General features: G+C 41.4%; 2 protein-coding genes across 2 annotated transcripts in view; both read left to right on the top strand.

The window, feature by feature from the left end:
• The window catches only part of ECPAS (Ecm29 proteasome adaptor and scaffold), a 98128-nt gene extending 92972 nt beyond the window's left edge, over positions 1-5156 (top strand). Inside the window, 4 exon segments of the mRNA XM_077912888.1 lie at positions 541-646; positions 867-955; positions 3217-3288; positions 4857-5156. Coding sequence (XP_077769014.1) covers positions 541-646; positions 867-955; positions 3217-3288; positions 4857-4996 — 407 coding nt within the window. The 3' untranslated portion in view covers positions 4997-5156.
• Positions 5157-23242: 18086 nt separating this feature from the next.
• On the top strand, positions 23243-25168 carry OR2K2 (olfactory receptor family 2 subfamily K member 2). The gene has a single exon (XM_077911030.1). The coding sequence runs from the start codon at positions 23370-23372 to the stop codon at positions 24318-24320; it is 951 nt and encodes a 316-aa protein (XP_077767156.1). The 5' UTR covers positions 23243-23369; the 3' UTR covers positions 24321-25168.
• The last annotated feature ends 911 nt before the right edge of the window (positions 25169-26079 follow it).

The raw sequence follows: 26079 nt of genomic DNA, 5'->3' as shown, positions 1-26079 counted from the left end.
GTACTTTGTTGAGTTTTATACTCCTTTTCATCAGTTAGCATAATATTAATTATATGATTATAACAAGTACAGTTGGTATAACATGTTTGGAATAAAGTGTTTTGCCTCATGATAAGCCTGCCCTGTGCAGAAGCTTGTGAGTGTCCAGAGTTGTGTTCTCTGCCTCCAGAGTTCTGCTTTCTTTGGTGATCACTTGGGGTACCTGACAGGTAGTGTCATTAAGATTCTGTGTTAGTTCCTTGGAGAAGGAACATTTATCAACTGTTATGTAGGACCCTTTATGGGGTTGGTGGGGGATGGTCCTCATCAGGGAAACTTGGGAATTGGGTGCAAAGTCATGCTGAAGTTTTTTTGAGATTTCATGGCTTTAATTAAAGGCATTTGTAATTTTATTTTTTTCCCGCTCTCCTTTCTCTGTCTCTATTTCCTTTTCTGCTCCAATTTCTCTCTGTCCTCCCTTCCTGTGTCCCTCACCCGCTCTGTCCCTTGTTCCTGCACACTTGCTGTCCCGCTCTGGACCATTCTGTCTGTTTTCCCCAGGGTGTTACCGTCGGGAGCTGTGCAAGCTGATGTGTGAACGGCTAAAACTGAGCACGTGGCAAGTGCAGCTCGGAGTCCTGCAGTCAATGAATGCCTTTTTTCAGGGGTAATTTTCTTCGTAATTCAGTCCTCTGTTTGGCCATCCCTCCCTCCCTCCCCCCCTAGCATTTTATGGCTGATCAATGGAATTCTTTTAAATCTTAGAACTGAAAAACTGAAGTGACATTATAAAGTGATGCATGCAGATAGAAATTGTTTGTGCCAGACAGGTTTTGGAGTGTTTCTGAATAGCTACCAATTTGTATCTTGCTTTTTGATTTGTATAGATTAATGCTTTTGGAAGAAGAACATGCAGATCCTGAGGCTTTGGCTGAAATTCTTCTTGAAACTTGTAAATCAATCACATATTCTTTAGGTGAGTGTGGTGAACTGAGATTGTTAAGAACTTGTCCTAATTTTAAACCTCAAGAAGTGAAGCTTCAGATACTCTCTCCCTTGTGCTAGGAGCTAGATTTATGGAACAGCTGCTGAACTACTTCATATACTTGACATGTCCCCAGACTGTGGTGTATGTATATGTGTGTGTGTGTGTGTGTGTGTGTGTGTATTCTTTTTTTAATCCTTTTTTTTTTAAAAAAAGATTTTCTTTATTTAATCATGAGAGGCAGAGACAAGGCAGAGGGAGAAGCAGGCTCCATGCAGGGAGCCCAACGTGGGACTCGATCCCAGGTCTCTAGGATTACACACTGGGCTGAAGGTGGCGCTAAACTGCTGAGCCACCTGGCCGGCTGACACTGTGGTATATTAATCTAGAACTGTAATTTAGGATTTTTAACCCCTAGATTAGGAATATATTTGTGATAAGAATTTTTTTAACTTTTATTTGGAAATAATTTCAAACTTACAGAGAAGTTGCAGTAATAGTACATATAATACCTGTATATCTTTTACCCGAAATCACCTGTTAATATTTTGTCCCATTTACTTCATCATTTGTACCTCTGTATACATATCTTTTTTACTTGAACCATTTGACAGTATTTTGCTGATGTCACGCCCTTTACTCCTGGGTTCTTCAGTGTGCCCTCTCTGTTACAACCACAGTACAGGTAACAGCTGTAGGTAGGATAACACTGATGCAGTGAGTTTAATCAGATTTTTACCATTCATATTTCAGGTTTCCGTTTGATTCAACAATGTTCTTTTGTAGACTTTTCCCCCTCCCCTTCAGCAAGGCATCCAAGATCATTTATTGAATTTAGCTGTCCTGTCTTTTTAGTTTCCTTGAATCTAGAACACTTCCTCAGCCTTCCTTTATCTCACATGACATGGACAATTTTGAAGAAAAGCCCTTCCCCCTGTTTTTAACTAGAATGTTTCTCATTTGGTGTTTGTTTGATGTTTCCTCATGATTAGATCCAGGTTAGAGTTCCCAGCTGGGATACTCTGAAAGTGATGCTGTGTCCTCTCTCCTCAAGAGGCACATAGTGTTCATCTGCCCTGCTTGGCGATGTTAATTTTGATTACCTGGTTAAGGTACTACTCAGTTTTCTTTATTGTATAGTTACTATTTTTCTCCCTTGTGTCTGATTAGCTGTCTGTGGGAAGACTCTTTAAGACCAGATGCTCCACTCCTCTTCTAAACTGTGTCTAACCAGCAGAGAGAGCAGTTACCCCAAGACCATGCAGATACACTGCTTCTCTTCAAAATACCCTCTTTTTTTTTTTTTTTTTTTTTTTTTCAAAATACCCTCTTTAGACTTAGCATGCATCGATGGTTTTTCCCTGAACCAATTTTTACTAGTGTGATTTTCCAACTCTGGCAGTTTCTTCACTATCTGCCACTTGGCAGTTGGCATCCTCTTGTAAACAAGATCCCACCTCTACTTACCTCTTTATTTATCTGTTAGCAGTACTGATTTGTGCCCCTCCCCCCAGTTTATAATTAGTTTTTGCTCAGATTGTTCCAGATTTGGCTCCTTTAAACTGACTCCTATGTCTTATTGGCACGTCACTGTCATCCCTTTAGGCACCTCTGTACTTAGTAGCATGAAAAGGATGTTATAAGCTCATATTGTGCTTTCCTTGCCTTAGGTATGGTTGTGTATTAATTTTTTTGGTAGACAGTTTCACTCTGAACTAGATGCTGTGACTAGAATAGACACCAGGGAAGCTTGTTTCAGTTGCATCTCTTGGAAGTAGCATTCATTCGAATAAAAAACCGGCAGCTAAGACTCTAGGCTTTGTCATGTCCCTGATTGCCCTTAACCATCGAGGTTGTGTGATGTTCTCTGATAAAATGCGCAAGTCATGCAAACCTAAAGACCTTTCTTAGGCATCATGTGAAGACAACTCTATGTTTGAGGTAGTGTCCTCAAAGGTAGTGTCCTTTGATTTCTCTCTTTTAAAATGGGTTCTTTAATATTGCCATTTGTTGTGATGGTTGGTATATTTGTGTGACAGTATTTTTAAAGAAGAAATATGGACATATAACACATTTTAAATATTTGATCGTAATGAGCAAAGTGAAGCTTACTTAAGAACAGATGTTATCTCTCCCTGAATTTGTAATTTCTAAATATCTTTCTTGCAGCAACACTAGCTTAATCTCTTAATCTTGGAGGTTCAGTTTGTAAGGCATATAAAATAATGTGAGCTATTTGATTTTCTTCTTAGAAAATAAGACCTACTCATCTGTGAGAACAGAAGCTTTATCTGTGATAGAATTACTGCTTAAAAAACTTGAAGGTGAGTTCTTGATTCTTCTTATTGGAGGATCAGAAAGCCAGAATCCTTTATGGCAAATGTTCTAGGAATGTTTTTCTGTTTTTATTTTTAATCATATATTCTGAAATACACATTAGTATATGTACCTTTGAGGAAATATACAAAGCTAGAACCTTTACATTTTATTAAGTGTTTAAATTTGATACTCTTTTATTTTATATACCTGTAATGTATTATGAAGCTATAGTTATCTTAAAATAATCAAGTTTTGTTTCCACCATGACTCCTGATTTAATCTGGGTTACTTACGGTTGTAGTTGACAGTGGCCAAGTGGAGCTAACTGTACACAAGTGAGCAAAGAGTGACAGTGAAGAGTGCAGTGGGGAAAACATTTTTAATGCTTATCTATACAGGTCATCAAATTTGACAGCAGTTTTCTTAATCTTAGGTTTTTTTTTTTTTTTCCTGTTTTCCTTTTTTTTTTTTTTTAATCTTTTATCAATAAGCAGATTTCTTCTAGTGATAAAAGAAAACTGCTCTCATTTTCTCCAGCAGTGTATTCCAAAGGAGGCTGCTTTTCTCTCTCTCTCTCTCTCTTGTTTTTTAATTATTCAAAGCCCATAGATCTGGCTTTACTCCTGAAGAGATAGACTAGGAGAAGATGGAAAGTTTTCTCTAGAGTCTTGTATATTTGCTATTTCTACTGCTCTCTTTGCTTAGCAATTAAAAGACCTCTTGTAAGCTTCCATGAAGCAGGCCTTTTAGACTCAGTAACGGTACACATCTCATTATCTCCTTTTCCTTGTTGAAATAAAAGCTAGGCACCGAGTCACATCACTGAATTTTCGCAGCCAGATATGTACGAATGTATTGTAGATGAGGAAAATGAGGCCAAGCAGCAAGACAACTTGCTTGAAACCATATCGGTAGAAAGTAGCAGAACCTTATAGACAAGATTTAGGATCTGGTATACTTTCTGAGTTTCTAAAATTTTCAATATGTGTATAGATCTCTGGTGCTTTAAAGAGCATCGTAATAAAGTCATCTGTTCAGACTGACTTTGCAATTGGGAAATTAAAAAATAATATATTTTATTTATTCATTCATGAGAGACACAGAGAGAGAGGCAGAGACACAGGCAAAGGGAGAAGCAGGTTCCCTGTGGGGAGCCCAATGTGGGACTTGATCCTGGGACCCCGGGATCCCTGAGCCAAAGGCAGGTGCTCAACCACTGAGCCAACCAGGTGCCCCAATCGGGAAATCTATTGAAGATTATTTTTTACTGAGCATATTTTATAAAGAGGTTTTTTTGTGTTGTTAATGGCTTTTTAGTTACTGTGTGCTTTCTGCTTTGCTCCAGCATCCCTAGATTGTCTTTGCCCACCAGTAACCCCTGACGTGCTCTCAAATTCTTGTCAATAATTAGGTTTTGAGACAACCACCGAACTGATTATCACATACAGGACTTTTATCATTTATTGCATTTATTTGGGGGATAGGTTGTATGAAGGAAAAGCAGAAAGAATAGCTTTAGTTTTTGTGTTTGCTCATTCTATAAGGATTCTACTTTTCTTCTTTTTCTATTCAGAATCTAAACAGTGGGAAAGTTTGACATCTGAGTGCAGAGTGCTCCTGATCGAGTCATTAGCTACTATGGAGACAGACAGCAGACCTGAGCTGCAGGAGAAAGCATCGTTACTGAAGAAAACACTTGAAAATCTGGAATAAATTAGAAGGGGAAGAAAGAAACAAGTGCCATGTTCATTGGGGGTTGAAATGGTGGTATTCTTTGAAAAACCAAGTGGGGAAAAGTAAAGTTTAATCTGTAGCATGCATCATTCCTTGGCTGAAATAAAAAAAAAAATGCCTTAAGTTTTGTTCCTTATTAGCTTTATTTTTCTTGATTTTTTTTTTAAAAGTGTCTTGGCCAAGTGAGCTTAATGGGACCTCGGATGTTTGAGAGGTGGTTATTGGTGAAACTGACAGAAATAGGAAAAGAATTAAAGATGTTATTAAAGCAGTAGAGTTGCAGAGCAAGCTGGATTAAAGTCTTAGAAGTACATCCAAGTTAAATAAAGTTCTTTCAGGAGGGGACTCTGTAACTCAGTCCCTTGCTTTACGCCTGTAGAAATAGAATAGGAGATGACCTGGCTTCCCATCTGAGGCCTGTGCTGAGGCTGGGAGCCAGGTATAGATGCCCTGCCCAGTGCACTTCGTTTATAGGCTGCTGTCAATCAGCGTTGCCCTTGGGCTGCCCAGGTACCTCCCAAGATGAGGTGCACACAGTCCTTGAGCTGCAGTCGGACCGACCCATGTCTAAGTACCGTTGGGTTCTTGCAATTGAGAAGCTGAACACTGTCATTTGTTTAGATGATCAGTTTTTAGAAAGTGATTGTTTAGCATCTTTGCAGGTTGAGAGAGACTTTGGCCTCCATGTGATAATTCTGATCGTCCTTTCACAGGCAGGTGAAAGCAGATTAGGACAAGATTGCTTGTTTGTCTGGATCTGTATGTGGTTGCATATTTTGCCAAAGCCAGATCGACAACAGAATCATGACTGCTTTGGCATTTATAATTTTAAATCTGTAATCTCAAAGCTGTAAAGACCATTTAAAATTTTCCACCCATTTTTGTGCTGACAGTATGACTATAGAAGAGGAAGGCAAGCATCTTAATTAACCATTTGGGAATAACATATCACTCAAAATAAACAATTGCAGCTAGGGTTTCTTTATTTTTTTATTTTTTGCACTGCTCATTCCCCTGCCTAAGGGCGTAGGGTCAGGGGAAAAACTAAATCTAACACAAGTACTTATGGTAAACAGAACTCTAGCTCACCTTGGATTCCAAGCACAAAATTGGTTTTACAGTCAAGACTGACCCCTTACTGACATTAACACCAGGATGGAAAAGTCCATGGTTATTATTTTTGGTGATCTCTACAGACATTATATTGACTGTGACTGTAATAAAAATGACTTCTTACATCCTAACCCAGAATAATTGTGTGTGTGTGTGTGTGAATGAATATAAAATCTTTAACTGAAATAAATGTTATGTGAAACAATACACAGCTCTTAACTATGTGTAATATATTTTGATCCCTCCTCCCCAACACCATTTTAAATGTTCTTCAGACCCACTACATTCATATCCTGACTTTTAAATCGGTTGCAATGCACAGTTTGAAAAACCCTGCCATAAATAGGACTTAGGCTTTGGCTGGGTGTACTGTGTTCTGGGTTCACTTCTGATTTGGGAAGGGGGTTTACGAATGAAAATCTAGGTGTTTATTATCAAAACCTCCTCCTAGCGGGTACGAAATATGATTGTGGGTTTGAGTAGCCTTATGAATTGAAAGGAGCTTCTCAATGGACTTCCACCAAGAATGGCTTTTGCTTGGGGGCAGGGAGGAATCAACTTTGGGTGTTTTTCAGAAAGCGTGGCTTCATAGAATTTTGGGGTTTTCCAGATCAGTATTTCCCGCTCTGCTGAGTGCCCTCTGACTTTGATTTACAGGACCTGGGACACGCCTCCGAGGTGAGAAGGCCACGCTGGCAGGCTGTTGTCAGAAAGTTAAGAAGATCAGGGCGAGAACTGTGCTCTAGGCCCATACGGACTGTTACACCTCATCGAGTTTTAGGCTTTTCAAACTTTTTGTTATTTACTGCTGGGAATTTCCCCTGGTGCTCAGAGTGGTGCTGACACTGGAACCGTTGTGCGCAGTGCTGTTTTAGTTCATTTATTGTCACCTTCCATAAGCACAAGTCTGATTTACACTCTTAATGCTGTCATCTCGACCAGCCGAGTCATTTGCACAACTAGTAGTACGAAATCATGGTCTCCCAATGCAGCTTGTGTCGGGTGTACACGTATTTATTAAAAGGATTCATCACCGGGAATTTGTGGGATGTTCATACTGGCAGATGTGTGGCCAAAGGACCCATGTGTGTTTAGGTCTGGCTCGTTTCCCACAGCTATCTGGAACTGATACCTATTACTTCTTCCTAGAACATTCAGTGCTACTTGTCCTACAGGCCTCGGATTCAGAGAGCCAAATTACTGAATGCCTTATTCCTGGAATTCAGGGTACCAGCTAGAGTGTCACAGGTGTATTGGTGTGTGAGGAGGGACCCGAAGTTTGGCAACTGGGAGCCAGAACAATGAAAGTATAAAACTGTGTTTTTGGTGATAAAGAGCAGCAGTTTCTTTAATGAACGTTTGTGTCCAGTTTACAAGTGCCGCTGGGTCTGCCTGTGACAGTCTACCTGCCAGTGAAACGGACTGCCACCAAATCCCCCCTGTGCTCCCCTTCTGTCTTGTGTGTGCACCCACAGGAGAAAAGAGAAAAGATGTGACCTTGTTGATCTATGCTGTAGTAGCGACTACACTGTGTGAACGCTGGCCTAGGAGGGGCGTTTCTGCGGCTGCTGCCACAATATATTCATGCTGCTTGTAAAGTGCAGGGAGTCATTTGGATGTTGGAACTCATTGTCATGTACAAACCATTGTTAAATGGATGTATATGTAACATATTTTTGTATTTTATATGTAAGATCTTCATAGAATCCTTTGCAATATGTGCTGAGCTAGTGATGCATGGGATTATGTTATTTGAAAGGAGAATCCTTCTCATGCCTGAGAAGATACTAAGTGGTAAATAAAGGCTGCATGATCAGTGCTTTGGAAGTAGCACATTAATTTTTACTGGTCCTCTAGGAAAAGAGTTCAACTTCAGGGAATTGACTAGTTAAACTTCAAAAACCGAAAGGGGCCCTATTGCCTGTCGTATCCTGAGCTCTCTCGACTGAGCAGACATTGTTGGTTTAACTGGAAGTTCCAAGGTCAAAGCAGAAACAAAGGCAGGACGCTTGAAATGTCAAATACTTGGAGAAAAGTAATCTTTGGAAGTCTTCTTTGTGTGGGTTTTTGTTTTTTCAGGAAAGTAATCCAGATCAACACACAGACAATAGGCAGTTCTACTTTTGACCAAGATATACATGGCTATGAACATAAAATGTCAGAGGTACAGGCACGTCCTGTACTATACGCTGCCAGGCAAACCTTGACCCTGTGGAACATAGGCTTAAAAGGTGCAAGTTACCTTGCTTTACCTGTAGTAGCAGCTAACAAGCCTACGTCATTCCCTTCTGCTTCTTTCCCTAAAAGGTTCCAGATTGATTGCTTGGGTTAACAATTTGTTTTTAAAAAGTGGAAAATAATCTACAAAAATTGGAAATAATCAGCCTTTTCAACAATGCTTACTTAAAAATGTAAGTTTATCTTAAGAAATGACACATTTCTTTTACATTTAAGGACCATTGATTAAGTTGCCTTTAAAAAGTACAGGGAGAAGACAGATGGTGGTTGAAGGACACTTAATTTTTGTCTGGGTATTCCTGAAAAGAGTATTTTAAAACCAGTTTTGGGTATTAGCAGTTAGATAACATAATTCTATTATGTAATTTTTGATTCCAGACCTATCTTCAAATACAAAATCTCTCCTAAATGTCAGATGAAGCGAATACTTTTTTGAGGGTTTGTTTTTACTTCAACACTATAAAGATTTTTACTGTTTTTAGTGACAGGTTTATTTTTATTTTTTTATTTAAAAAAATTTTTTTAGGTGCTGAAAATATTTAACACCCATTTCTGTAATATATAGAATGGTAGAACTTTAACATCTCATAGATGATTGAACAAATTGAAGGAAACAAAATATTTTCATTGAAATCAAGATTATATTAAGAATATTTACATTATTAAAACTTTTTCTGGTCTAGGCAGTCTGTAAGTCATAAAATGAAATACAGTAACAAATTGTAATTATTTTCTAATGATATGATTATATACCTCAAAAGCTCAAAAGAGTTACTTTAAAAATGTCATCATTCCAGTATAGAGTTGTATAGTGGCTCCCCAAAACTTATGTACATAGAACCTGTGAATGTGATCTTTTTTCTTTTTTTTTTTCATTACCATGTTACCCCATCTGTCCATCCCCCCCTCCAGCAACCCTCAGTTTGTTTTCTATGATTAAGAGTCTATTATGGTTTGTCTCCCTTTCTGAGTTTCTTTTGTTTTATTTTTTCCTCTCCTATAATTCTGTTTTGTCTCTTAAATTCCACATATGAGTGAGATTATATAATTGTCTTTCTCTAATTGACTTATTTCACTTAGTGTAGTATCCTCTAGTTCTATCCATATCATTGCAAATGGCAAGATTTCACTTTGTGATGGCTGAGTAGTATTCCATTGTATACATACCACATCTTTATTTTTGTATATTTTTTAATTGGAGTTTGATTTGCCAACATATAGCATATCACCCAGTGCTCATCCCGTCAAGTCCCCCCCTCAGCGCCTGTCACGCAGTCACCACATCCCCCTGCCCACCTCCCTTTCCACTACCCCTTGTTGGTTTCCCAGAGTTAGGAGTCTCTCATGTTTTGTCACCCTCACTGATTTTTCCCACTCATTTTCTCTACTTTCCCCTTTAATCCCTTTCACTATTTTTTATATTCCCCATATGAGTGAAACCATATAATGTTTGTCCTTCTCCAATTAACTTACTTCACTCAGCATAATGCCCTCCAGTTCCATCCACATCGAAGCAAATTGTGGGTATTTGTCGTTTCTAATGGCTGAGGAATATTCCATTGTATACATAGACCACAGCTTCTTTATCCATTTATCTTTCGATGGACACCGAGGCTCCTTCCACAGTTTGGCTATTGTGGACATTGCTGCTATCAACATTAGGGTACAGGTGTCCCGGCTGCACCAGTTCACATTCCCACCAACAGTGCAAGAGGGTTCCCCTTTCTCCACATCCTCTCCAACATTTGTAGTTTCCTGTCTTGTTAATTTTCACCATTCTCACTGGTGTGAGGTGGCATCTCCTTGTGTGCACCACATCTTTATTCAACCGCTAATACACATCTGGGCTCTTTCCATAGTTTGGCTTTTGTGGACATTGTTGCTAGAAACATTGGGGTGCAGGTGCCCCTTTGAATCATTCCATCTGTATCTTGGGGGTAAATACCTAGTAGTGCAATCACTGGGTCATAGGGTAGCTGTATGTTCAACTTTTTGAGGAACCTCCACACTGTTTTCCAGAGTGGCTGCACCGGCTTGCATTCCCACGAGCAGGTAAGAGGGTTCCCCTCTCTCCACATCCTCTCCAACATCTGTCATTTTCTGACTTGTTAATTTTAGCTATTCTCACTGGTGTGAGGTGGTATCTCATTGTGGTTTTGATTTGTATTTCCCTGATGGCAAGTGATGTGGAGCATTTTTTCATGTGTCTATTGGCCATGTGTATGTCTTCTTTGGAGAAATGTCTGTTCATATCTTCTGCCCATTTCTTGATTGGATTATTTTTTCTTTGGGTGTTGGCTTTGATGAGTTCTTTATAGATTTTGGATACTAGCCCTTTATCTGGTATGTCATTTGCAAATATCTTCTCCCATTCTGTTGATTGTGTTTTGGTTTTGTCAACTGTTTCCTTTACTGTGCAAAAGCTTTTTATCTTGATAAAGTCCCAATAGTTCACTTTTGTCTTTGTTTCCCTTGCTTTTGAAGATGTGTCTAGCAAGAAATTGCTGTGGCTGAGGTTACAAAGGTTGCTGCCTGTGTTCTCCTCTAGGATTTTGATGGATTCTTGTCTCATATTTCAGTCTTTCATCCATTTTGAGTCTATTTTTGTGTATGGTGTGAGGAAATGGCCCAGTTTCATTCTTCTGCATATAGCTATCCAGTTTTCCCAACACTGTGAAGAGACTGCCTTTTTTCCATTGGATATTTTTTTCTGCTTGGTTGAAGATGAGCTGATCATCGAGTTGAGGGTCTATTTCTGGGTTCTCTATTCCATTGATCTATGTGTCTGTTTTTGTGCCAGTACCATACTGTCTTGATGATTATAGCTTTGTAATACAGCTTGAAGTCTGGAATTGTGATGCCACCAGTTTTGCTTTTCTTTTTCGAAATTCCTCTATTTGGGATCTTTTCTGGTTCCACACAAATTTTAGGATTATTTGTTCCAACTCTGAAAAACATGGTATTTTGATAGGGATTGCGTTGAATGTATAGATTGCTCCCAGTAGCATAGGGATTTTAATGATACTTGTTCTTCCAATCCATGAACATGGAACGTTTTTCCATTTCTTTGTGTCTTCCTGAATTTCTTTCAGGAGTAGAGATTCCTTGCATCTCTGGTTAGGTTTATTCCTAGGCATCTTATGGTTTTGGGTGCAACTGTAAATGATATTGACTCCTTAATTTCTCTTTCTTCCATCTCATTGTTAGTATATAGAAATGCAACTGATTTCTTTTTTCTTTTCTTTTTTCTTTTTGCAACTGATTTCTATGCATTGATTTTATATCCTGCCACTTTGGTGAATTCCCATATGAGTTCTAGCAATTTTGGGGTAGAGTCTTTTGGGTTTTCCATATAGAATATCATGTCATCTGCAAAGAATGACAGTGTGACTTCTTTGCTGATTCAGATGCCTTTTATTTCTTTTTGTTGTCTGATTGCTGAGGCTAGGACTTCTAGTACTATGTTGAACATCAGTGGTAATAGTAGTGAATATTTCTGCTATGTTCCTGGCCTTAGGGGAAAAGCTCTCAGTTTTTCCCCATTGGGAATGATATTCACTATTCATCTACTTTTTGTAGATGGGTTTTATGACTTATGTTCCCTCTACCTCTACACTGTGTAGAGTTTTAATCAAGAAAGGATGCTGTACTTTGTCAAATGAGATTTTCACTGTTTTTAGCCTCCATGATTTCCAGTGTGATAACGGTCATTCAAATTGATGTTTCCCTGGATGTATCCTTTTTTCCTGGCTTCTTCCATGATTTTATTTTTGGATTTCAGCACTTTAACTATGATATGCCAAGGTGTACTTTTCTTTGTATTTATTCTATTTGAGGTTTGCTTAGGTTTTTAAATTTCTAAATTTTTTTGCTTCACCAAATTTGGGATATTTGGGGCCATTATTTACTCAAAAGTTTTGTTTGTTTCTTTTCTGTGCCATTTGCTCCCTCTTCTCTTCTTGGGACTCCAACTAAAGCTATGTTAAGTCATTTGATACTGTTCTAGGGGCATCTGGGTGGCTCAGTTGAGCGGCTATCTCTTGATTTTTGACTCAGGTCATAATCTCAGGGTCCTGGGATCAAGCCCTGCATCAGGCTCTGCGCTCAGTGGAGAGTCCACTTGAGGATTCTCTTCTCCTTCTGCTCCTCCCCCTGCTTGTGCTCTTTCTCTAAAAAAATAAAATAAAATAAATCTTTAGAGAAAACATTTGATACTGCTCTAAAGATCTCTGAGGCATTTTAAAAAATATTCGTCTTTAAATTCACTGACATTTTGTTTGCTATGTCCATTCTGGTATTAAATACCATCGTGTGAATTTTTATTTCAGCAATTGTTTTCAGTTTTAAAATTTCCACTTGGTTCTTTTTTATTTTTATTTTTTTAAAGATTTTATTTATTTATTTGAGACAGAGAGAGACATGAGAGAAAGCATGAATAGGGAGTGTGAGGGGGAGAGAGGGAGAAGCAGGCTCTCTGCTGAGCAGGGAGCCCGGATGCAAGGCTCAATCCCAGGACCCTGGGATCATGACCTGAGCCACGCAGGCACCCTGGATTCTTTTTTATATTCTTTTCCTAATATTTCCAATCTTTTCATTCATTACAAACTTAAAGTTCACAAATCATACTTATAATATTAATAACAGGTTTAGGTTCTTGTCTGATAGTGACATATCTGGGTCATCTTGGATTTGGTCTCTATTGGTAGCCATTCCCCTCCCCTCAGTGCCCCACCTTTTCCTGATTCTCCATATGTCCAGTGTTCTGAGGTTATATCTTGGACGTTGTGAATGTCATGTTATAAAGAATCTGGACTCTATTAAACATATTCCTCCAATGAGTTGCTTTTCTTTTAGCAGGAAATTAACAGGCTTAGACTCAAACTGCAAACTATCTTACCTTTGGTGGGTGGCAGTTCAGATGTCAGTTCTTTTTTTTTTTTTCCCCTCATAGCTGTTTTCAATCTCCTCTGCAACATGTGTGGTTTTAGAGGTCAGCCAGAGACTGGGGCAGAGTTGACACATAAAATGTGGAACTCCCCTCTCTTTATTCTTTCCTGAGTTTTCCCTTCACTTCCCTTCTTGGGCTCTGCCTCCCTCAGGCCAGAAAGAAGTGGTTTTCAATGAGAATGTCAGCAACTCTTGGCCCCATTTTGGCTGTTTCGCTTCAGACAAAGCCCCCAAATCCAGGAAGCTCACCATGTGTTGATCCCTTTCATATTTTAGCTCTTTTCCAAAATCTACCTTTGTTGACTCTGTGGAGTCCTAAGAGAATTAGTTTCTGTAGTCTGTCTAGAGATTATAGTTGTTATGTAAGAGGGTCAGTCTTCTGGGAAGTTTATAAATTACATTAAAAATAATTATACTCCTACCATATGATCCAGCAGTCATACTCCTTGGTATTTACCCATGTGAATTGTAAACTTGTGTCCACATAAAAACCTGGATGTTTATAGCAGCTTTATCCATAATTTCCAAGACTTGAAAGCAACCAAGATATCCTTCAGTAGGTAATGGATATGTTAACTGGAATATCCAATGGAATAGTATCCAGCCCTAAAAATAAATGAGCTATCAAGCCTAAGAGAGACATGGAGGAACTTAAATGCATATTACTGAGTCAAAGAGATCTGAAAGGCTAAAATACTCTATGATTCCAACTATATAATGTTCTGGAAAAGGCAAAACTATGCAGATAGCAAAAAGATCAGTGGTGACCAGGGAGGAGTGAAGAGGGAGGATGAATAAGGCAGAGAAGTTTTAGGCAGTGAAACTATTCTTTATAATACTACAACGATGGTGTGTGATGCCATAGTAAATCCTACTGTTAAACTATGGACTTTGGGTGATAATGATGCATCTGTTTAGGTTCACTGAATGTAACAAATATATGACAAATGTTGATAGTGGGGGAGTTTGTTCATGTTTGGGGGCAGATAAGATATGGCAAATCTCTGTACTTTCTGCTCAACTTTGCTCTGAAGCTAACACTGCTCTAAAAAATAAAAAATAAATTACACTTTAGATAAATCTAAGGACAATATTTTACAGGTTTATTTTGGATTACAAAGGTAATGCTTTTTGCACACATAACAAAACTTTTTAAAGATGAAAAAGAAAGATCACAGGGTACCTGGGTGGTTCAGTGGTTGAGCATCTGCCTTTGGCTCAGGGAATGATCCTGGGGTCCTGGGATCGAGTCCCATATCGAACTCCCCATGAGAAGCCTACTTCTCCCTCTGCCTGTGTCTCTGCCTCTCTCTCTCTATGTCTCTCATGAATAAATAAAATCTTAAAAAAAAGAAAGATCACCTATATGCAACTATCCAAAGATGACTATCTTTTATTGTTTATAATTATTATTTTTTTTAAATTTTAGAGAGGGAGAGGGAGGGACAGAAGAAAGGAGAGAATCTTAAGCAGGCTCCATGGAGCCTGGCAAGGGGCTTGATCTCACAACCCTGAGATCATGAGCCAAAATCAAGAGTTGGACTCTTAACTGACTGAGCCACCCAGGCACCCAGTATCTGTTAATAATTTAATGACTACCATTCTAAGAATATTAATAATGACATAATTATTAATAAATTAATGAAATGTTACTAATGTTTAATTAAATCTATTTAGTGTTAAGCTACTATTGACTTTCTGATGCTACATTAGGAGGAGGATCTTCTGCTTCTGGACCTCAGTTGCCTGTGGGTAACTGAAACAGCAGAGAGGGAAACATGGTTACGGGAGGACATAGCCTGTCACAAACATTACCCTTAAGTAGTCTGAATTCCTGACCCAGACATCCATGAGATAAAAGAAAATGGCTATTGTTCAAAGGCACTAAGTTTTGGTTACTTTATTATACATGTGCCTGATGTTGGGTGGGGTGTTCTGGAAACGTGTTCAGTCTACTTGGTTTAGTGTTCCAGTCTTCTCTATCCTTGAGAGGTGTCTAGTTATGAGAGCTGAGTATGTTAAAAGTCTTCAACTATTACTGTTGAATTGTCTACTTCTCCCTCTAATTCTGTCAGTTTGTTTCAAGTCTTTCGAAGCTCTGTTTTTTTTTTTTTTTAAGATTTTATTTATTTATGTGACAGAGCAAGAGAGCATGAGAAGGGGGAGGAGCAGAGAGAGAGGGACAAGCAGACTCCGGGTAGAGAACCTGATATAAGCCGCAATCCTGCAACCCTGAGATTGAGATCCGAGCCAAAAATCAAGAGTTGGATGCTCAAACGATTGAGGTACCCAGGTGCCCGGAGGCCGGAGGGCTTTGTTTTTTAAATACACATATATATATATATATATATATATATATATATATATATATATATATATTTTTTTTTTTTTTTTTTTTACAATTGTTATATCTTCTTGATAGATCAACCCTTCCATCATTACTAAACACAGGCATACTTTTTCCTGTTTCCTTGTCCTATTTTTTTGTTGAGGATTGGACATTTAAATAATGTTATGTGGTAACTCAGGAAATCGATTCCCCTCATTCAAGAGTTGTTGTTATTGCTGTTTTCTTTTTTAGTGATTTCCTGAACTAATTCTGTAAGGTCTCAGTTCTTTATTGTATGTGACCACTGAAGGCTCTGCTCAGTTAGCTTCGTGGTTGGCTAGTGATTACACGCCTAAGTTCTCCATTCTGGTAGCTACTCTTATTTTTCCATTCCCAAAGCTCTGTCACCCAAGACTGTTGTGTTTATATGACTTTAGTGGAAATTTTGGGAGTAATAGAGGAAGTAGAAAATAGCTAAGACCAGCCAACAATCTAAAATTCAATATGACATATCAGTATTTAAATATATCCTTAGCCTTCCCTGCAACTAGACATTTCTCATTGGCTAGTTTCTCTCGATTCCTGTAAGTCTCCAAGGTTTCTAGGCTCTCTTCCTAAGACTCTCTCCAGTCTCCTCTCGTCCAGTGTTTCAAATCCCTTCTGAAGAAGCCAGGATTGAATTTTACAATCCTATAACTTCGTTTTTAAATAGAATAATTTAATTACCTTTATCATAGTCTTTTCCATTTGCATGAGCCCGGGTCCTGCTTTCTGCTTTCACAATCAAACAGTCCCCAGAGGTATTTTTCTAAATAAAAGAACCACACTATCAGGAGATGAGATAATGATGCTACTCTTCGGAAAGTTGAATTAGCTAGAGTCAGTTTTACTATTAAATAGCAGTTTTTCCTTTAAGTTCTTTTGTTTGGTTTGTGAGAAATGGTTCTGTAAGTCTCTTTCACCTGTACCATCTTTTATAGAAACTTCTTCAATTTTGAAGGTATGATTTTAATATAGTAATTTTGTGTTTTTACTAGAAAAGAATTATTTATTTTTTTGAGGGAGGAGTCGGGAGGGGTGCAGGGAGAAGGAGAAAGAATCTTAAGCAGGCTCCATACCCAGTGCTGAGCCCAACACAGGGCTTGATCTCATGATCCTGAGATCACGACCTGAGTCAGAATCAAGGGTCAGACGCTTAGCCAACTGAGCCATCCAGGCGCCCCTCAGAAAAGAATTATTTTTATTTATTGATCAAAATAACACAGGTGGACTCTAGATTTTGCATCAGGATTCATTTAGTTTACTGCTTATGTCACTACTGTTATTAAAAATGTTATTTTTCCCTTCATGTAACTTCTGCACTGTTCCTGTTAGAGTCATTCTAGGATTCCTCACAATTTTAATATAATTGAAATAGCAATTTTTTCTGGTCTCTAAGTTTTCCAACTTGGCCACAAGCAAATTACTGATTTTTATTTATTTCTCTGTTATTAGTTTAATAAACTATTGCTAGGGAACAGTTTTAATTGGATCTCTTCTTTTTAGACATACAACCATACAGTTTGCAAGTGATAATTTTATCTCCTTTTCTCCAATATCAATGCCTGTTATTTCTACTTAATATCCCATTGTCAGTCTTTTAGAGAAATTATTGTTGCGCTGTTGCCTGGTGATAGATTTACTGCGAGCTCTGATGTTTAGGAAAGTAGAATTTCGAGATCAATCTTATTAACACTGTGAAGTCATTAACTCCGTGTTTCCTGTGTTCTACAGTCAGACAAGCCAATGGGGTGTATGTAGCAGGTTTAACCATTTCAAGCTTATCATGAATAGGCACTCAAGTCCATTATCCCCAAAATGTCATTCTTCAAACCAATTATTTCTATTTTTAATTCTTTTTTACAAAATATTTTATTTATCTATTCATGAGAGACACAGAGAGAGAGAGAGGCAGAGACACAGGCAGAGAGAGATGCGGGGAGCCCGACGTGGGACTCGATCCTGGGACCCAGGGATCACGACCTGAGCCAAAGGCAGATGCTCAACCACTGAGCCACCCAGGTGCCCTCTATTTTTAATTCTCACATTATTCCATCTATTTCTTACTTCTTTTCCTAAGAAGGAAAACATCTGCTTATTCATGTGGTATGACCCAGTTCCCCTGCTCATTCTTTATCTGGAGTGTCCATTCACCCTTGGCGATCCGCAGCGTGGGGACCGTCACAGGGACACAGGATGGATGGGGAACTGTGTACCTCGCCGAAGGAATGTGGTAATGAATGTACCTGCTCTTCACCCACGACTGCAGTAACCCCCCCCCCCCCAACAGGCTCGGGGTCATTGCGCCCAGGGAAGGCCAGGCCGGTCCAGGCCAGTGGTGGGAGGCTCAGGGGGCAGCGGGGATGCAGCCCAGGGTGACGAGCCCCGGCGGGGACGGGGACCGGGCCGCGGGGACCCCCAGGGGTCACATGAGATACGACACGAAACACCAGCCACGTGCGGCACGGGACGGTGTGCCCAGAGCCGCGGGCCAAGGGACCCCCAGGTCGGCGGGACGCGGGCGCTACGGTGGCGCCTGCAGCCGGCAGGGACACGGGGGCTGCAGGAGCAGACGCCCCCGAAGGCCCCGGTCGGCGAGGAGAGGGGCGCTGGGCGGGTCACCAGCGGGGAGCTCGGGACCACGGCCTCCGGGGCCGCGCTCACCCGACCTGGCGGCGGGGCGGACGCGGGCGCGAGCTCCGCACCTGCGGGGAGAGCGCGAGGAAGAACCGGAGCAGGGGCCGGTGTCCCTGCCTTGGCAGGGGGGCCGCGAGGCCCTCGTTTCCCCGCAGTCTCCCCACCGAGGCTCCCCTGCACTCCGCGGAGGGCGCGGCAGGTTGGCAGGTCGGCGGGGCGCTGGGCCTCGGTGGTCGGGGAGGGGCGCGGCCCCCCCTGCGCGCCTGGGTCCTCGCGCCCGGCACGTGCTAGCCCAGGGCGCCCGGCGGAGGGGGGCGGGGCCTGGGCGGGGCCGGGGATGCGGACCGGGGTGGGGGCGGGGCCTGGGCAGGGCGGAGCCTGGAGGGGCGGAGCCTGGGCGGGGCGAGGGCGGGGCCGGGATGGACCGCGGGCGATGGGGGCGGGGCCTGGGAGGGGCCGTGGGGGAGCGGGCCTGGGGTGGGGGCGGGGCCACGGGCGGAGCCTGGTGGGGCGGGGCCTGGGGCGGGGCCGGGCATGCACCGCAGGCGGTGGGGGCGGGGCCGGGCCGGGCGGGGGCGGTGGGGGTCCCAGAGGCCGCAGGACAGGCCCCACGCCCCGGCTTTGCACCCCTGCCGCCCGCCCGCCTGCCCTCCGGGGGCCACCGCGTCGCCGCCCCCTGGGCCGCGGGGACCGCCCGGGGCCTGTGACCCCACCGCCCACCGCCGCCCCCCACTTTGCTCCGGGAGCCCAGGCCCCACGTGCAGGGCCAGCTCCTCGGGAGCCCACTTGTGACGCGCGTGTTTCCTGTGGGCTCTGACGGTAAGTCGGAGACGTTTTGCCCCCGGAACCCCAGCATCGGAAGTGTTCTAGAACAAGGATGTTCTCCTGCCTCGCCACCCGCTGTGGTTAGGAAGATCAGGCAATTGCACTCTGATACAAGCTGCGATCTACTCTACAGCCCATATTCAAGGTTCGCCCCTTGCCCTGTTAATACCCTTTAGAGCCCCCCCCCCCCACCCCAGCTCTGATACTGAGTGCTGGCTGGGTCATGCATTGCATTGGGTTGTCATCTTTCTCTAATCTCCTGGAACATTTCTTAGGCTTCTCCTTTGTTTCCTGACCTTGACAGTGTTGATGAGTATAGGCTGCTCATTCTCAAATGTCCCTTAATTTAATTTTGTCTGGTTTTCCCTCGTACTTAGATTCGGGTCGTGTATTTTTTTTTTTTAATTTTATTTATTTATTCATGAGAGACACAGACACAGGCAGAGGGAGAAGCAGGCTCCATGCAGGGAGCCCGACGTGGGACTCGATCCCGGCCTCCAGGATCAGGCCCTGGGCTGAAGGCGGCGCTAAACCCCTGAGCCACCCGGGCTGCCCCGGGTCGTGTATTTTTGGTGGGAATACGGTAGACGTGATACTATGCCCATCGTGTTAGAAGGTACATGGATTCAGTTTGTCCCGTGGTTGGTGATGTGAAGGTGCTTGTCCTCCAGAGCTCCTCGCTGTAAAGCTGTTAGTGTCTTATTTTTGAAATTAATTCGTAGTTTGTGCAGTGATACTCCAACACCCTGTAAAATACCCTGTTTCTCATCCAACTTTGACCTTGGACAACTATGAAGGTAAACCTCCATTTACCTCCTATAACATTTTACCCATTCTAATCTATTACTACAACAACCCGTAATGATTTTCTAATGACATCATTCTTTCATATTTATTTTTTGGCATCCTCCTGTAAGGAAGAACTTTCCTTACTTTCAGAAGAACTCATGCTTTCTTATTTTATTCTCTGGATTATAATCTATTTTAACCATTTTTTATTTGGATGCTCAAAATGATTTGTCTCAGATTTGGCCAATGGGAGCCTCATCGGATGGGTTCCTACCGCCTTTTGAAATATTCCTGTCATTCTTGGCATACTTCCTGGTATTCCAGTGCAGTAAGCTACTCTTGTAGCTTGTCTTGTCCTTTTCCTGCTCCAGCCTTGGAAAGGGGAACTATGTCTCTTTTTGGTGAGAATTGTATTTAGAACCAAGATCTGGGTGCTAGGTCTGTCTTTAGCTCCTGAGGGTTCATTGTTTTAAGGGCCTCTTCAATATTTGTGCATTGAGTAAAATTTCTGATCACTGATTTAGCACAAGGGCCTTAAAGAGTAAATTTTGATTCCTTAAGCCCTGAAAACTAGGAAGTACTCCCACAAATGAAAAAAATGTATACCTTAGAATTCTAGGGATTTTTTTTGTAGACTGTTAAATACAGAGACTGTTAAATACTGTTCAATATACACTGTAGTCATTCAAGAAAAAAAAAATCTTGATATAGCAAGGATGGACTGGGAGGAATAGAAGACTTTGTTTTTATGAGTTCCTTGAAATTATTTTGGAGAACTATGGCTCACTCTGTCTCAATTTTTAAAAGTTTGATATAATTGGATCATTGGGACATCATCCCTCAAGGATCTGGAGTTTCAAACCTGTGCATATTATAGCTGCTGAAATTTAAATTGCTCAGGGACAACAGGTATTCCCCCCACACAACAGATGATTTAAATTTATGTAGTATGTCAGTTGCTGTCCTTTGGCACTTTTAGTTATGGAGGTGACAGTAAATACTTCTGAAAGAAATGAATTGCAATGTTGATTTTTACATAACATGTTTAGCATTTTTAACATGGATACATTCATTCTTTCTTGCACGTAGCTAACTTTATGAAATTCATCCTAAAACAATATTTTATTTGGAGTTGGCAACAGGGAATTCAGATGGGATGACAAATTTTTCCTGGTTACTATTTTTTTTAATAAAGATTAAAAAAATTTTTTTAAAAGTATAATGTCTACACCCAGTGTGGGGCTCAAGCTCACAACCCTGAAATCAAGGGTCTTAATGCTCTACTGACTCAGCCAGCCAGGCAGGCACCCTTTTTAAACAGTAGGAAAATATCATGTCTCAGGCAACTGGGCTGATTTTTCATTCTTAAAAAAAAAAAAAATTGTGTCTTTTTGGCTAGTCTTAAGAGTAACACACACATGCACATACACACACATGCTTAGTTTCTTTAAAATAATCTCTATGATAATATAATACAATTTTTTTGTACAGAATTTGTTAAATATAGAATCTGGCAGAGAAATCCCTATGAAAGGACCTGTTATCTAAGAAACAAATGAGAACTACCTACTGTGATGTAGGAGAAATGGAACTCATAGAAGTACAAACTCTGCTCGAGTACCGCAGAGGAAAGGCAAACTGATAGGCATTCCCTAGAAAACCAACAGCCTACTGGGCGGGAGCAGATAATGTTTGGACTTAGTCCCCATGCAAGCTGCTTGGGGACTGATGACTAAGACAGGAAACAACGGAAGGGCTTGCTAATAGGCTAGGAATGAGATACGGTGGAGCAGAAGTCACAGAGAATAACATCCTATGATGGAAACTATTGGGGAAAATCCTATGCTCCTGCTCTAGGGGCATGATACAAGATATTGACCCCAGGACGAGATTGTTTCCACCATCACCCCACTTACCCACTTTTGAAATACGGGGGAATGGGGAGATGAAGGGTAACACTGCAGAAAGGGAGAAACCACGAAGGAACCCTGGCGATGAGAAAGTGAGGAGCGAAACACCGTAAGGTGAACCATGTCACGGAGGACTTTGCCTATGAGAGAAAGAGCAAAGGTAGGATGGCAGTGTGCACAGGGAACACGGCCAGCCGGGATGGTTCAGAGCCAGGATATCTGAAAACAGGAAGGAAAGGACTAGTAGGGAAAGGGAAGCGATCAAGGGTGATAAAGAGTGGTATCAGTGCAGAGGCAAGGTACTTTTTTGTCTTTTCTTTTTATTAATGTGAAGTGTCATGTAAAACCCAGATAGAATGGACTGGAATGTAAAAAACCCGAAACATTCAGCGTCTTGTTTATACCTAGATGATCTATAATATTTTCCAAGAGACTTTAAGAGAGCTTAAAAAAGGGAGCTTAATTTCTGCATCTTCCAGATCTTCATGGGTTTTAATATATGAGAAGAGTTTCGCCTGGGAATAATATTTAGCAAGATTTACGTACTCACGAAGGTAGGGGTCTCAATGAGGAGTGAGACTGTGCTGTGGATGTGTCGGTGTTTAAATAAGGTGGCTCCTTTTGTGGTGACTTGTAAACTGGTACTTAAATATAATCAGAATGGGTACTTCCAATGCTTTTAACAGTGTCATCATTTTTTTGAGACAAGTGTATGGACCTCCATGCTATTCGCTGGAAAGGAAGGAGTTTATTTAGACCCAGAACAAATTCATTTATTTGCTTCTTTCAATATCCCTCCTCTTCTTACACTGAAGATCATTACTGGTTTTTATTGTACAAGCATGTTTTCTGTCTTTTTTTTTTTAAGATTATTTATTTATTCATGAGAGAGAGAGAGAGAAAGAGAGAGAGAGGGAGAGAGAGGGAGGGAGAGAGAGAGAAAGAGAGAGAGAGGCAGAGACACAGGCAGAGAGAGAAGCAGGCTCCATGCAGGGAGCCTGATGTGGGACTCGATCCCGGGACCCTGGGATCACGCCATGGGCTGAAGGCGACACTAAACCGCTGAGCCACCGGGGCTGCCCCAGACATGCTTTCTTTGCTTCACTTATCTGGTTTACTTGTTAATCTATGCCCCATTTAGTCAGTGTTCACTCATATTTTTTGTTGCACAGTACTTTCAAATCTGTACTGAAAAACTTCTATGCCAAGCATAGGAGAACGAACTGAAATTCAGGTATGAAATATGTTTATTATTCTTGTTTTCAATTTCACTCTTTTCTAAATTTCATTGTGGAATAATCACCTTTTTATGTAGATCAAACCTGTTCTCCCTCCCTTTAGAACCATAGATAAGGCTTGTGATCACTTGTAGCAAAATTGTGTTTATAATAGTGAAAATAAGTTTGAAAGTCTTTTCCTAACTGAACACGATGCTCGATCCATTTCTTTATGTCCTCAGATGAATTGAACACAATAATAATATTAGAATAACTACAGGTGCAAAAAAAAAAAAAAAAAAAAGGAAATGAAAGGAGGAAACCTCACCGTTTGGAGCTTTTTTTTCCTGGAGGGTTTTTCTAGATACCCGAAGTTAGAGATTGTTCTCTTCGTCTTCAGCCTTGTGATGTATCTGATAACTCTCTTGGGCAACAGCACTCTGATCTTGATCACTGTCCTAGATTCACGCCTCCAAACCCCCATGTACTTTTTCCTTGGAAATCTGTCTTTCATGGATATCTGTTACACATCTGCATCGATTCCCACTTTGCTGGTGAACTTGCTCTCATCCCAGAAAACCATTGTCTTTTCTGGGTGCATGGTACAGATGTATTTGTCCCTCGCCATGGGCTCCACAGAGTGCGTGCTCCTGGCTGTGATGGCATATGACCGTTACGTGGCCATTTGCCACCCACTGAGATACCCCATCATCATGAACAGGCAGGTCTGTGTGCAGATGGCCACTGTCTCCTGGGTGACGGGGTGTGTGACCGCCCTGCTGGAAACCAGTTTCGCCCTGCGGGTGCCCCTCTGTAGGAATCTCATCGATCACTTCACGTGTGAAATTCTGGCCGTGCTGAAGTTAGCTTGCACGAGTTCACTGCTCATGGACATGATCATGCTGGTGGTCAGCGTGCTCCTCCTGCCTATTCCGATGCTCTTGATTTGCATCTCTTATGTCTTCATCCTTTCCACTATTCTGAGAATCAGCTCAGCAGAGGGAAGAAACAAAGCTTTTTCCACCTGTGGTGCCCACCTGACTGTGGTGATCTTGTATTTTGGGGCCGCCCTGTCTATGTACCTAAAGCCTTCTTCATCAAGTTCACAAGAAGTAGATAAGATCATCTCGCTGCTTTATGGAGTGCTGACCCCAATGTTGAACCCCATAATTTACAGCTTAAGGAACAAAGAAGTCAAAGGTGCCGTGAGAAAAGTACTGGGCCAGACACCATTGTATCAAACACATGAAAATCTCTGACCAGATGCCAGCAGTTTTGTCAGAGGTGTGCTCCTGACCCAATTCACCACGCAAAGTCTACACAGTGTCCCCACCCTTCGCACACTGGTTTCACCCTTAGCCGTGTAATTTTACAGTTGTGAGATATGTGAACACCGAAGTGATTGCCCATGGACAATAGTGGGTTCCAGTTTGCATTTGGTGATATTTCCTGTCTTTTGTGTTCCATGGTTGGAGAAGTTTTGGGCTGTAGCATCCTCACCCACTTGGCCCTGAAGGAAACTTGGATGAATTTAGTCAGTGAATGTTGGCTCCAGAGGAAATTTGTGTATGTTCCCTGCCTTTGGTCGTTTCTAGAATGAGGTGGGAGCATAAGGAACAAAGGAACACATAATAGAGATTGGCCTTGATTATGCATAATAGAGAACATTCAAGAAAAATGAAAAGACTCACTGACCCATCACACAGTTGCAGAACTGGAACCGCAACTCTCACCCTTGTGTCTTTGTGGGGCTTGCCTCACTGTAGTGGTTCCCTGATTATCCTTCCTCATTCAAAACTCCTGAGTCAAGTTCCTGGCTTTCTGGACTGAAGCATCCAGTACCTATTTGAGTTGCTCACCTGCCAACCTTGCTTTTCTAAGCACATAGGTACTTGCATAAATTGTATCTGTTTCTTTGCCTGTATACCACCCATATGCCAAGTCTTTTTGCGTGTCTCTGTTTTCCTTATTGGATGATTGACTTTACAAGGGCAAGGAAACCCGTTATATCATATCTTTCATGCTTCCAGCAGTCATCTGATAAACTAACAACATTTACCAGCCTTAAACTAATCCCTTTGAGAAGTAAGTACCACCTGTGACAACAATGAAGGAACAACAGAGGGCAATGAGGTGTCTATCCAATGGCTACAGAAGATGAGATTTATATTCATTGTTTTAAGACTTTTATTCATATAAAAATATTGCTTGTTAAAAATGTAGACCCTTGGCCTCTACTCTCTGATATTCTGATTTAGTAGCTCTGGGGGTAGGGTCCTGATAGTCTGCATTTAAAATAGATCTGGAGAAATTCTGGTAGAGATTTTGAGATGACCATACTTGGGGAAACGTTTCCAGCAAAAATCTACCATTCCAAAATAAAAGTAGGATTAGTTCTCCTTTCTCCCCTTTTGCCTTTCAATTTTGTTTTTCCTTTCATCGTTCGTGCCTCCCTGTGTACCTTCTCATTTGCCTACTTCTACTTCTAGGATAGGGAGGAGGAGAGGTTTTTGAGTAGGGGAAGGGTAACTCACTTGACATATTTCGACATATGAAAGACCTAAAAATTTTTAGTATTGGATGTTGAGTTCTGGATTATTTCACCCGTGGACCATTCCCTTGGATCCAGGGCTTCCATTACATGTTCAGGAGTGTGTAACCCATACAACAAGAGATGTGAAGTAATCACACAGCAAAACTCTGGCAATGCTGGGGCACCTGGGCAGCTCAGTCGGTGAAGAATCTGACTCTTGATTTCAGCTCAGGTCATGATCTCAGAGTCATAGGATCAAGCCCCGAGTCAGGGGCTGTGCTGGGTGTGGAGCCTGCTTCAGATTCTTTCTCTTCCTCTCCCTCTGCCCTTCCCTCCCTCTAAAAAAATTCTGGTGATGCAGCAAGGGGACAAATTTGATGCCCAAGAGATATTTGATAGTGGAGGATATTGATGCCAAGAGATGTTTAATGAAAACAAAGACTTGAGTAAATGGCTTTGGGGTAGCAGAGGAGAGCTGACCAGGA

Source organism: Canis aureus, chromosome 10, assembly GCF_053574225.1.
Source record: "Canis aureus isolate CA01 chromosome 10, VMU_Caureus_v.1.0, whole genome shotgun sequence".
Lineage (NCBI taxonomy): Eukaryota > Metazoa > Chordata > Mammalia > Carnivora > Canidae > Canis > Canis aureus.
Note: the sequence above shows the minus strand (reverse complement) of the source record. Positions and strands in the feature narration are given on the sequence as shown.

What these genes read in the sequence shown, in the direction of transcription:
- OR2K2 (XM_077911030.1), top strand. Translation starts at nt 23,370, where the DNA reads ATGAAAGGAGGAAACCTCACCGTTTGGAGCTTTTTTTTCCTGGAGGGT.